This window comes from Culex quinquefasciatus, chromosome 3, assembly GCF_015732765.1.
Source record: "Culex quinquefasciatus strain JHB chromosome 3, VPISU_Cqui_1.0_pri_paternal, whole genome shotgun sequence".
Taxonomy (NCBI): Eukaryota; Metazoa; Arthropoda; class Insecta; order Diptera; family Culicidae; genus Culex; species Culex quinquefasciatus.
In genome coordinates this window covers 109,498,751-109,512,254 of record NC_051863.1, presented here as the reverse complement: position 1 = coordinate 109,512,254, position 13,504 = coordinate 109,498,751, and the positions used below count along the sequence as shown (strand labels likewise).

The following is a 13,504-nucleotide window of genomic DNA, read 5'->3' as shown; positions in this document are numbered from 1 at the left end:
TATGTATTTACCTGTAGTAATTATCTGTGTTAATTTTATAAAACGCTGTCAAACCCGCATGTAGCCTTCACTGAAAGCCCGACCATGGTAATTTTAAGAACATCTGCTAAAAATGCTGCTTATTAAATTAACTGCGGCTTTTTTGTAAAAGTAAACGCAAATATGGTAAAATTAACCATGCTTCCACAAAATTGCATGGTAGCAATTACGAAATCATTATCATTCTCTCCATATTGGAGGGTTAAAATTACCATACCGCTCACGACATAGTAAAACTGACTGCGTTAATCAGTCAATCCAAGCATGCATCCATGTGCACGGAATGTTTTTAGGGAGCGTTCTTTTATTACGTAACGCGAAAAATCGGACTTTTAGACCCCCTCCCCCTCGTAACAAAATTTCCATACAAATTTTAAAATTTTTGTATGGAGCGTAACACGGCCTCCGACCCCCCTCCCTACTGCGTTACGTAATAAAAGAACGCTCCCTTAGCAAAAATACGTCGGTGCGTGTTCTCAATTTAACCCTACAATATGGTAGCAACTACCATTGGTTGGGTTTTCAGTGTTGGGTCGCATGACTACCGTTTTCATGAAAATATCTGGGATCCGGCCTTAAAAGTGTTCAAAAAACACTTAAGGACTAAAAACTTTTGAAAGGGTTATCAGTTCTTCAAAGTTTTGGGTAGTTGGAAGGTATTTTAAATACCTTTCAAAAAATGTATAGCATGACGGGTGTTTGCGGCTAAAAGCGGTCGACCCCTCGGTGCGCGGCCGGTCTATCTACGTGAGTGTCTTTAACGCCGTAAGTGGTATTTTGCCGTTGCAGAGAAAGAAGAAGAGTAGAAACAATAAACGTCAGCTAGAAAGAGTCTGTTCAAGAGAGAACGACGTGTTTTTTTTTTTCCTCTTGCGCTCGTGCGGGAATCCGCCGGAAGGTTTCCCAGCCTCTCGGTTCCAAAGCCGGTCACATCTTAATACAGTCCACTACAACGGGTTTTCTTGCAAATACCACCCTTTTTTACGATTCTCCGGATATTCTTCAGAATGTTTTTTTAAACCTTCAACTTTAAACTTCATAATTTTCAATAGGGAATTATGGGGCCCCAAGACGCATCGAATGAAACCAAAACGGTTCAGCCAGTGCTGAGATAATTGGGTACTAAAGCCCTATGTCAATTTTTATGTACAACGGTAAAAACACGACTAAAACCATTTCTGATCAAGGGGTTGGAAACTCTTAGAGCTATAATTATTATGTTAACCAGTATATCAAAATATATGTTAGTATACTTATTATTTCCTTTACATATCGCCAGTATACTAACCAATATACTGAGAGTATCTTAATATACTAACAGTTTATTGCTTTTCGGTTAGTATACTAACAAGTATACTGGAATATCGTGGAGTATACTCAGTATTCTTAAGTAATATTAGAGTTTCCAGCCCCTTGTTTCTGATCACTTTTTTTCATTCTAATAAGGCTTTCTAGTCAGAAATTTACCAACACGTTCAAAGTATGTTTACAAGACAGCTGGACGTTTGTTTGCATCAGGTTTCCTATCTCTTTCTAGCAAAAAATTTTTGTCAGGCGACTTTTAGCTGGTTTTTTTGACTGACTGCCCGATATGTCAGCCAACATACTTCGCAGGGCTGTGACAGCTACAGCTCGATCATTGTTTGCATCAGGACACTGTGACGAGGAGTTCGTCATTTTTGAGTTAAATTATATTTTTTTCACTGGGCCTAGAAAGCCTTATGCAAAAAAAATATTGACAAGACAACATTTTTTCGATGGATCAACTATGGTCCCCTTGGAACGAGCTGTCAAGTAGGAGCTTTTCTGTCAAAAAGGACCGCGAGGATAATTTTTCAAAATTGGGTCCTAAAATGAAGCTCAGATTGCTGATATTATTGTTTACAGCGATAAAGCTTATTTTTTAGAGTACAATGACCCTTTGTACGACCACAAAGAGTTTAAAATGGATTTTTAAATCAATTTTGAAAAATTAACCTCGCGGTCCTTCTTGACAGAAAAGCTCCTACTTGACAGCTTGTTCCAAGGGGACCATAGTTGATCCATCGAAAAAATGTTGTCTTGTCAAAAAAAAATTTTGCATTAAAATGAAAAAAAGTGATCAGAAATGGTTTTTAATCGTATTTTTTACCGTTGTACATAAAAATTGACATAGGGCTTTAGTACCCAATTGATTTAAAAATCCATTTTAAACTCTTTGTGGTCGTACAAAGGGTTATTGTACTCAGAAAAAGAAGCTTTATCGCTGCAAACAATACTATCAGCAATCTAAGCTTCATTTTAGGACCCAATTGGGTACTAAAGCCCTGTGTAAATTTTTATGTACAACGGTAAAAAACACGATTAAAAGCCATTTCTGATCACTTTTTTTCATTTTAATGCAAATTTTTTTTGACAAGACAACATTTTTTCGATGGATCAACTATGGTCCCCTTGGAACGAGCTGTCAAGTAGGAACTTTTCTGTCAAGAAGGACCGCGAGGTTAATTTTTCAAAATTGATTTGTGGTCGTACAAAGGGTCATTGTACTCAGAAAAATCTAGCAAAACAATGCCAAAGGGCCGTTGTGGGTTTGTAAACAAAGAGTGTGTCCTGCTCACGCTAGAGGGTGTTTACATCTGGCATGAAAGGGATACACTCTTTGTTTACAAACCCACAACGGCCCTTTGGCATTGTTTTGCTAGAAATAAGCTTTATCGCTGCAAACAATAATATCAGCAATCTAAGCTTCATTTTAGGACCCAATTGAGTGAGAATATTTTGGTGCACACATCCACATCCAACCACACACACATACATTTGTTCAGTTTTTGATTCTGAGTCATGAATATTAATTTTGATCTTTCAGTATATTTTTTTTTAGCTGAAAAAATATCTGATTAAATTTAATAATTTTCAGAAAATGATAAGTTTTATTTCGAAAAAAAATATTTTTTTTAGCTTTGAAAGACTCATTTTTATATATTGTGGATTCAGCTCGTAGCTGGATTTTCTAGCATCTTCTCACGGTCATTGGAAACGGTCGTGGATAGACCTAGGGGTTCCCAGTTGGAGTGAAAAAATTCAATTAATAGAAAAATTATGGATTAAAATTTTGCTTTTTATCACTTCTCCGACATCAGGAATAATTGTTTGAACATGTTCGCAATTTTTTGTTCGGTCGAAAAATATTATTTTTCTTGAAAAACTTTCATTTTTAATCACATGATCACCCCTAATTCTGGCTCGATGCCGCCATCATGCGACCGCGTGCTCCGTTTGTTTGTCAACAAAGCTGCAGCTGGATGGTGAGACGAAGTGAGGGGAGAGATTTTGACATTTTATGCCCGCATCTGCCGCTTATTTCGTCGGTCACTGAGTCGCCGGTTGTTTCCAGTGACCGAGTCCAGCTAGGAACTGATCGTACAATAATTGAAATTTTTTATTTCCATGATTTTGATACTTTGTAAACTTATTCAGATTTGAAATTTTGGCTACAAACATTTTACGTTACGTAATGAAAGTTTGCTCCCATTCGAGCTACACAAGCAAGATGAACCAACTATGGTCTTTGCTGTCACAGATTAAAATTCGCTAAAAGAAGAAAAAATAGAAAGTGATAGTTTTCATGTTTTTCGAATGTGATTAGAATTTTAAAATTGCTGGCTAATTTTCACCATCACTTGACCTTAGATAGTGTAGTTTTAGTTTGTAGAATCTTTCCCACCCGCATTTTGGTTGATGCCCCAGCAGACATGGATTGCAACAGGAACAATGCATTTTCAGAGAAGGTTTGTAGGATAAAATATTATTGTGAGGTGAATCTGCCTAGACATTTGTTTCTGTTTGCTCTGTTCCGTCCTCTAGCTAAAGGAACAAGTGCACGGATCGTTCGACCGTATCCGGAAGGCACTGGACCTGCGGGAGAAGCTGCTGCTGAGACAGCTGTCGGTCGTGGTCCAGCAGTCGCACCATGTCACATTCCAGTTTGATAACATAAAGTTTGTGGACAACGGCGAGGAGGAGCTGATTGGCCGGATCCGGACGTACGGGAAATACAATATAGATAATTTTAACATCATACTTAAAGATCCGTACGAGAACGAGGAGTACATCCAGGATGATCACGATTTGATGCATAAAAGCTGTCGACGGGGAGTTGGGGATGACGAACGGGAAAATCCGGAGAGTGAGGAAATTGTGGTGGAATTCTTCAACAACAAGAGCCTTATCAAGGAGGGTGCGGAAATGGTGCGGGAGTCCATTATCAATCTGGCCCTGAACGAAAGCAAAGAGCTGATCGATAAGAGTTTCAATGAAAGTGCAGAGCTGCAGCTGGAGGAGGATCTGGAACGCATCAAAATCGATCTAACAAACTTTCGAAATCGCGAGCGCATTGTAACAGATTCACTTTCAACGCAAGGTGAAGGTAGAAAGGCATCTGTTGATATTAGCAACAACAACGGAATCAGTCAGTGTGGGGCGTTTGGAATTGACCCAACAAAAGTTGCCAGGCAGCAACAGCAACAGATGATAACGAAAGCGTCCCAAACTGAGTTGGACAAGGCAGGTAGACACGGCAGTGGCGGTAACGTTTCGTCCAGCACCGACACTGAGCGCAGTCTCGTGGCCAAAAGTAGCAAACAGCACGTAGAAAAGAGCATGAAACACATTTCTAATCTGACGATGAACAATTGCGGCGGCACAATCAACCTTAAAAACGTTACAAATCTAACGATAAACACCTGCCCGGAAGAGTCGCCGGTCAAATCGGCCGAGCCAAAGTCTCCCCCGGCGGTCGCGCGTTGTCCCTCCGAGGAAGGCAGCCCAGAGTGTGGCTTCTACAAGCGTCTCATCACGGAGAATAAAATACTTCGCCAGCACATCCTAAAGACTAGCCTGGCATCGGCGCACGTGCCAAATCCGCAGTCTTCCGAATCGACCAACGTTACCAGTTCGGAATCCCCGCGGCCACCGTCCGAATCTTCGTCCTCCGACGGCTCTTCCGACACCAAACCACAACGGCTGCCCCTGACGGTGGCGGAACTGCGCGCCGTACTGAACCTGCCCCAGCAGGACGATACCCTGACGCAGGTGCTTGGCGATTTGTTTGCGCTGGCCTCGCCGACGACGGCCGCAGCCGTAGTAGCTGATGTTGCGGCGAAAGAACCAATCGCAGCCGCCGCCCCCGGTGCAACGCAAGAGCACACGATGCAAATTCAGCAGTGGCTCAAGCAAATCATCTCCGAAACCGAAACCGAACCACTGCAGAACGCCGAACTGATGGAGTTTAGCCACATCAACAATTAGAATAATGTTTAAAGGTAATTTGTTGATTGTGATGATTGTATTTGCTTATAATTTATTCATGTTTTCCAAGGTTGTTAATCGAAAGGTTATCTGCGATAAATTACGATAATCCACCGATTTGTAGTTATAAAAGCGAATTGCGAAACTATACCTTCCCCAATGAAGGAATGCTATAAAATCTCTCAAAAAATAAAATAGAAATTAAGATTTCATTTTAAAAACATTTACGTTTCTAAATAAAATACATTGTCACTACTGTTCAATGATTATCGTTATTTATCGTTGAACATCTATGACGAAACGATTACATTGTTAACAACTTTGATGCTTTCCAAACTTTTATCTTTTTTCATCTTTTTTCTTTACCATATAATTTTTATTCTCAAATTTATTTTTTAATTGTAAGCTCCTAAGTTTTTTTTTCCAAATTTCATTCTAAATATGAAGAATCTAAAATTTTCAAAACATTTTTCAAGGATTTTGTCTTTTTAGAAGTTATAACTCTCTGGCGCGAAAAAAAAATAAAACAAAATTGACTGGACCTAGCAAACCAAAGGGAAGTCATCGTTCAAAAAAATGATGACAAACTCATTCCACCAATCGCATCGTTTGCATCGCAAATCATTAAATTCTAAAATATTTTTTTCTACATTCTGCATGTTTTACGCCGCGAATCTAAGTGTAAGAATCAAAGTTCCGTGAAGATTACATAGGTTTAAGTTAAACTCAAAAACTAAAATATAATCAAATCTGTGAAATTCCCTCCTGCGCGAATCCTTCCACGATTAATGGAGTCTAAACGAACGTTCCGAATGCATAACATGATATCATCACTTTTAAAGTCAACAAATTTGTGATTGTATTAGTTTAGCTAGATTATTTTCTTTTGATTTTCACAATAATTGTGGTACTTTTCTTACACCAATTCCGTTCAATCATTCATGAATGTGACCATTTTAAAGTGTAGCCGTTTTTTAAAATGACAAATCCGTGTTGTATATATTTAATCAATCAGTTACAATATTATAAACCGTGTTAGTTAAAACAAATAACAATACTACACCAACGGAAATCTAACGATTACTTATTCACACTTCCAATAAATGAGGGGCTTAGAACTGCTCGAACACGACAAATTAAAAAAAAAAAAAAAAAAAAAAAACAAAATTTTAAACTGCACACAGCGTACACTTATCTCGGTGCAAAACCTAACGCGGCAAAGTGACTATAGTCGGTGTAGCGGCGAACAGAATAGTAATCGCATTCAGCCCTTTTAAACGTATTAATCCTATTGGTTTCACGAAAACAAACAAACTCACACACGCATGTATGCTAAATAATAATAAAGATGAAATAATAATAAAATTGCTTGTATTAAAAAAAAATAATCAAACGTGATTGATTGCATCCGAAATTTCCTTTAAAAAAAGTCTAATTTTCATGGGAAAACCATATGGGACCACCCTAATGAAATTCGAAAATTGTCCAAATACAGGGTTGTTACGGAGAAGTCGAAAAAATTCGCGCCGTCCCAAAAACCCAATCCGCGCCATATTAACAAAAATAATTTCGCGACAAACATACAAGAGAGTTTATTTTTTATGAATTAAAAAAAATATTTTGAAACAAAAATCAAGAGTTCCATCAAAAGGAACACAACAATCACAAACGCTTAAATAAAATTGTATTCAATAAATGCAATTTTATATCAAGAATAACCGCATGAGGCCGAATCTCAGAACGCAGAATCTTGAAACGCCGAAAAGTTTATGGACAAATTTATTTTTGCTAGGATGTATAGTAACCCAGAGGGAAAAGCCATAACAATAATTTTGGCAAAAAGAGAAATTCTAAATTAGCATTAGCATTAGCATTTGGAGGACGCCCCACCACCGGAAGGCTCCACAACGCTTATCCCACTGTTTGGTGTGGTTGTGTTAGACCCTCATCCGGAACAATAATCCAACACGGGAGATACCATGTCTTCATCTTTTGATGAGTGTGTAATACAACCCAGGGCATAAGGGGTCCAAGCTATCCTCAAGGATGGGAAGGATCGTTTAGTAAACACCTGAGCAATTCTCTGAGATTTCGGTCATTCGATTTTTTTGTATTTTTAATCCGGGTGAAACTTTTTGGTGCCTTCGGTATGCCCAAAGCCATTTGCATCATTAGTTTGTCCATATAATTTTCCATACAAAGTTGGCAGCTGTCCATACAAAAATGATGTATGAAAATTCAAAAATCTGTATCTTTTGAAGGAATTTTTTGATCGATTTGGTGTCTTCGGCAAAGTTGTAGGTATGGATATGGACTACACTGAAAAAAAATGATACACGGTAAAAAAAATTTTGGTGATTTTTATTTAGCTTTTGACACAAAAACTTGATTTGCAAAAACACTATTTTTAATTTTTTATTTTTGATATGTTTTAGAGGACATAAAATGCCAACTTTTCAGAAATTTCAGAATGGGCAAAATCTTTGACCGAGTTATGAATTTTGAATCAATACAGATTTTTCAAAAATCGAAATATTGGTCGCAAAATTTTTCAACTTCATTTTTCGATGTAAAATCGAATTTGCAATCAAAAGTACTTTAGTGAAATTTTGATAAAGTGCACCGTTTTCAAGTTATAACCATTTTTAGGTAACTTTTTGAAAATAGTCGCAGTTTTCATTTTTAAAATTAGTGCCCATATTTGCCCACTTTTGAAAAAAATATTTTTGAATAGCTGAGAAAATTCTCTATATTTTGCTTTATTGAACTTTGTTGATACGACCCATAGTTGCTGAGATATTGCCATGCAAAGGTTAAAAAACAGGAAAATTGATGTTTTCTAAGTCTTACCTAAACAACCCACCATTTTCTAATGTCGATATCTCAGCAACTATAAATCCGATTCACAATGTTAAAACATGAAACATTCGTAAATTTTCCGATCTCTTCGAAAAAATATTTTCAAAAATTTAAAATCAAGACTAACATTTCAAATGGGTGTAATATTGAATGTTTGGCCCGTTTGAAATGTTAGTCTTGATTTTAAATTTTTAAAAATATTTTTTTCGAAAAGATCGGAAAATTTCACGAATGTTTCATATTTTAACATTGTGAATCGGATTTATAGTTGCTGAGATATCGACATTAGAAAATGGTGGGTTGTTTAGGTAAGACTTAGAAAACATCAATTTTCCTGTTTTTTAACCTTTGCATGGCAATATCTCAGCAACTATGGGTCGTATCAACAAAGTTCAATAAAGCAAAATATAGAGAATTTTCTCAGCTATTCAAAAATATTTTTTTCAAAAGTGGGCAAATATGGGCACTAATTTTAAAAAATGAAAAACTGCGACTATTTTCAAAAAAGTTACCTAAAAATGGTTATAACTTGAAAACGGTGCACTTTATCAAAATTTCACTAAAGTACTTTTTGATTGCAAATTCGATTTTACATCGAAAAATGATGTTGAAAAATTTTTGCGAACAATATTTCGATTTTTTGAAAAAATCTGTATTGATTCAAAAATTCATAACTCGGTCAAAGATTTTTTGCCCATTCTGGAAATTTCTGAAAAGTTGGCATTTTATGTCCTCTAAAACATATCAAAAATAAAAAAATTAAAAATAGTGTTTTTTTGCAAATCAAGTTTTTGTGTCAAAAAAATAAAAATCACCAAAATTTTTTTACCGTGTATCATTTTTTTTCAGTGTAGTCCATATCCATACCTACAACTTTGCCGAAGACACCAAATCGATCAAAAATTCCTTCAAAAGATACAGATTTTTGAATTTTCACATATCATTTTTGTATGGACAGCTGCCAAATTTGTATGGAAAATTATATGGACAAACTAATGATGCAAAATGGCTTCTTTGGCATACCGGCACCAAAAAGTTTCACCCGATTAAAAATACAAAAATTAAAATTAAGCAAAAAGACCGATTCCGTAGAGAACTGCTCACCTACGTCACCTTAGTGGTATAGATGTTTGTAGGGAGGTTTTGGACTCAATGTTAGTAGGAGAGGTAGAACCCTAGGATACACCTCGAAAGGCGTTGCGGGTTGGTTGTAACAGTATTCCTAATTCCAGTCTATGCTCACCAAGTCGTCATGGCCTAGTGACTAGCATTTTTGCTTACCAATCCAAAGGATGGGGGATCGAACCCCGCCTCGAGCGACTTTGGTTTTTCGTTCATATTCATCATTTCAAACTTCTGTGTTTTTAACTTTCTCGTTTGGAGCAGATAGGATTCGAACCCAGAACCATTCGCTTACAAAGCAAACACCGTAACCAGTCAGCCACGGCCGCTCCTGGCAAAAAGAAAATTCTAAATAGGAACATTTTAAAATATAAATATGAAAAATAAAAAAAAATAAATTCAAAAATTTATGGAATAAAAATGATCATAAAATTTATAAATTTGAAAATCTTAAAAATTCATAAATCTAAGGATTTGAAAATTTAAACACAGTTCGTACTTGATGATTCTCGCCAAAGAGTCACTCATAAAAATCGAACCACCAAATTTGTATTATTTTATTAAGAATTTAAGAATTTGAGCTATTATTATTTATTGTTCTCTTGGTCGTTTTTAATTTTTAATTTTTAGAATTTATCATTTTTGACTCTTTAAATTTTTAAATTAAATTTGAATTAATTTGTTTGAATTTTGAATTCCAAAATTTTTCTAGTTCAGATTTTTTTTTTAATTATAAATTAATAAAATTTCGTAAATTAGAATATTTGTATTCTAATTTTTAAATTTTTAGTAAAAAAGACTATAAAAATCAAAAATATTTTTAATTTCTGAATCTTCGAGTTTTGAATATTGTAGCTTTCATTTTTAAATGTTTTGGTCTTTTATTTTTTCCCCAAGAAATCTAGAAAAAAAATCTTTCTATGGGGTGGGTTTTACTACAATTCAACGGACTTCCTTAACCTGATAAAAAGTTGTAAACTAACAGGCTCTCGTCAAAAATAAACAATCAATTACAACAGGAGATGTTAAAGATATTCAAAGCCGGTAAAAATTAGTTGAGTATAGTAATAAATTTGTTTAAGAAAACCTCATCAATACATTTAAAAAATAATGTTTTCGTGAAGATTTGTTTGACGTTTTGTCTTCCTCACCTCAATGAGAAAAGGCTATAAAATCACTCGAAAAATGAACTTCTTTATTCGACCTTCAGGTATACCTATCGACTCAGAATCAAATTCTGAATAAATGTCTGTGCGTGTGTCTGGATGTGAGTCCGTGCACCGAAAAATATACACACGATTATCTCCGGAGTGGCTGAACCGATTTGGACCGTGTTGGTCTCATTCGATCCGTCTCGGGGTCCCACAAGACCCTAGTTAATATTATGAAGTTTATAAAAGTACTTCAAAAGTTATGCTAAAAAACGATTTTAACAAAAGTCCGGAAGATTGCAAAAAGGGTGGTTTTGCAAGAAATGTTATACCGTCACGTTATACATTTTTGGAAAGGTATTTGAAAGACCTTTCCAATGAGCCTAAAACATAGAAGATCTGATAACCCTATCAAAAGTTATTAGCACTTAAGTGGTATTTATACACTTTTCAGATGCCGGATCTCAGATATTTCGATTAAAAATGATGCCCGGCTTCATCATGCAACCCGCCGTCAGTTAGATAATTAAAAGATCTTTCAAATGAGCCTAAACATCAAAGTTCTGATAACCATATCAAAATTTATATGCACTTTAGTGTTATTTATACACTTTTTAGAGGCCGGATCTCAGATATTTTGATGAAAACGTTGTCCGGATCTATCATGCGAACTATCGTTGGATAAGTTATCAAAAGACCTTACCGATAAGCCAAAAGGATTGAAGATCTGAAAACCCTATCGAAAGAAATGAGTATTGAAGCTTATTTTGTTAAACATGTTAAGGGGAATGATGCAATGGATGAAGATATTTATACTACATATATGTATGTGAGGAAGGCACCAATCACCTAAAGGTGGATTAAGCAATGTTTTTATTAAGAAAATACAAACAAACATTTTCGGAAGAAAACTCAATTTTGTTTCAGTAACAGAAATCGAAGCAAATTAAAAAAAACCCTGATTCCCTGATAATACTTTTCTTTATTACTTGAAAGTAATTTTATCTCTCTCAATTATTTTAAATATTAACCAAATTTCACATCCGCGCGAAATCCGCGCCAAAGCAAAATTAGGCAGCAAATCCGCGCCTTTCGTAACAACCCTGCAAATATACATATATAATGAGGGCAGATTCAGATTCAGCGGGCAAAATTACATGACAAACATATGAACAATTTTCGATTTTCATTAGGGTGGTCCCATATGATTTTCCCTTGAAAAGTAGACTTTTTCAAATGAAGATATCTCGAGTTTAAAGAAAAACACCTCTGAGATTTTTTCAGCATTTGCAGCATTTGTAGTGCTTCTCTTTCAAATGCAACCCGGTGCTTAAAATTTGGCTTGCGCCTTTTCGAGATATTTATGTTTTAAATTTACATCTTTTTCATCCTAAAATGGCTGTAACATTTGACCCTTAAGTCCAAAATTTTTAGAGCTCTAAAAATGCTCCGAATATCACTTTTCTCTAAAACTTAACCCTGAATTGCCACGTTCAAAAAACTGATTCTTGAAGGTTTGCTCAGATGCTTTCTAAAAATTTGGTCATAGAAGGCGTAGATTACGAGATAAAAATTTTGTGTCTTCGACAAAGTTGCTGGTATTGGCAAGCATAAACACTTTTTAGAAAACATAAAAATTCCAAAAAATACTCCTGTAAAGTTAGATTTCCAAAATTACCCTAATCGTGAACCACCCTAAAAAAATAAAAAAATAAAATTTAAATAACAGGCCACGGCATCAACATTTGAATGAAAAAAGTGTTTTAAAAGGCATTTTACACGCGTCCAGTTGCTTTCCAATGATTAGTTTGCAAAATATTGATGGACATTTTTTCGCGAAAAGAAAACTTTGCTTAATATTATTATAAACGCAGGAAAATGCATTTTAACTAATTTTTGGTTGATTTAACTTTGAAAAATGTTTGCAACGGCCTAAATAAAAGAAAAACATTTCTGGAGTTTTTTTTTTGAAAAGGTCCTATAAACCAAATTTTCAATTTTTGCTTTTTGGGAGTTTTTAGAACCGCCTTGAGTCAGGGGTATTTAAAAACACCCAAAAAGCAAAAAATGAAAATTTGGTTTATAGGACCTTTTCAAAAAAAAAAAAAAAAACTCCAGATTTTTTCACTTCTTGACGTTTTTAGCCTCCTGCGATCAAAATTTGATTTTACGTAACTTTTCCCATACAATCTGCCGATTTTCCGGAATCGGTTCCAGAGTGGCCAAAGTTCTAACTTTTTGGCGTAAGAACCTTCCTTGGATTTATACGAACCCAACGCAACAAAGAGCACCTCGATCCGACTTTCCGTTATCAAGTGATGCGCGTTCGAACAAAACCTTCGAAATTTTTTATATAGATAAAAGAAAAGATAATAGATAAAAACAAAAAACAGAATTCAAAAGGCTAAAGCTAAAAATTAATCTTCAACAAATTTAAACAAATAGAAAATCTATCAATTTGAAAAACATTAATTTGAAATTTAAGATTTTTTTTTGATTTTTTTGAAATTAGTTTTTTTTTGTATTTTAAACTTTAAAATTATGAAATTTTTGATTTTAAAATTTTTGGATTTTTTGAATTTCCTACAAACAAATGTTATTTACTCACTTTTTTTATTTTCAAATCCTTCAAATCCTTAATTGATTAAATTCTTGATTTTTTTAAATTTTTTAAATGAGCAATTCCATGTCAAATAGGGAATCGGTTGTACCCGACCCTCTCCGATTTCAATGAAACTTTGTAGACATGTTATCCTAGGCATATATAAGCCATTTTTGTGTATATGGACCCAGTAACACTCGATAATGACATTTGAGAAGGGCGTACGTGTTTTCAATATTTTTGTATTTCGTAATTTAAATATTGCTGTATCTCGAAGCCGTTGCATCGTATGAAAAAGTGGTCAAAAACAAACTTGTAGGAAATTTGACGGGCTTTCCGAAAAAAAAACTCTAAAAGAAAAAAACACTCCACCTTTATGAGATTTTTTGATTTTTAAGTTTTAAAGTTAAATTTGAAGGTGAGCCCACGATTTTTTTTCGCT

At 35.0% G+C, this 13,504-nt stretch overlaps 1 protein-coding gene across 4 annotated transcripts; it reads left to right on the top strand.

Annotated features, from left to right (window-relative positions):
- Positions 1-3,674: 3,674 nt before the first annotated feature.
- On the top strand, positions 3,675-6,713 carry LOC119768656. 4 transcript variants are annotated; one of them, XM_038259055.1, is made up of 3 exons: positions 3,675-3,809; positions 3,886-5,342; positions 5,821-6,713. In XM_038259055.1, the coding sequence occupies exons 1-2, from the start codon at positions 3,774-3,776 to the stop codon at positions 5,326-5,328; spliced, it is 1,479 nt and encodes a 492-aa protein (XP_038114983.1). In that variant the 5' UTR covers positions 3,675-3,773; the 3' UTR covers positions 5,329-5,342; positions 5,821-6,713. The 4 variants fall into 4 exon arrangements, with proteins under 4 accessions (XP_038114983.1, XP_038114984.1, XP_038114982.1 ...); XM_038259056.1 differs by having other exon boundaries at positions 5,805-6,713; XM_038259054.1 differs by having other exon boundaries at positions 5,399-6,713.
- The last annotated feature ends 6,791 nt before the right edge of the window (positions 6,714-13,504 follow it).

What these genes read in the sequence shown, in the direction of transcription:
- LOC119768656 (XM_038259055.1), top strand. Translation starts at nt 3,774, where the DNA reads ATGGATTGCAACAGGAACAATGCATTTTCAGAGAAG. An exon ending in ACAATGCATTTTCAGAGAAG is followed by an intron (nt 3,810 to 3,885) that starts GTTTGTAGGATA and finishes TCCGTCCTCTAG; the next exon opens with CTAAAGGAACAAGTGCACGG.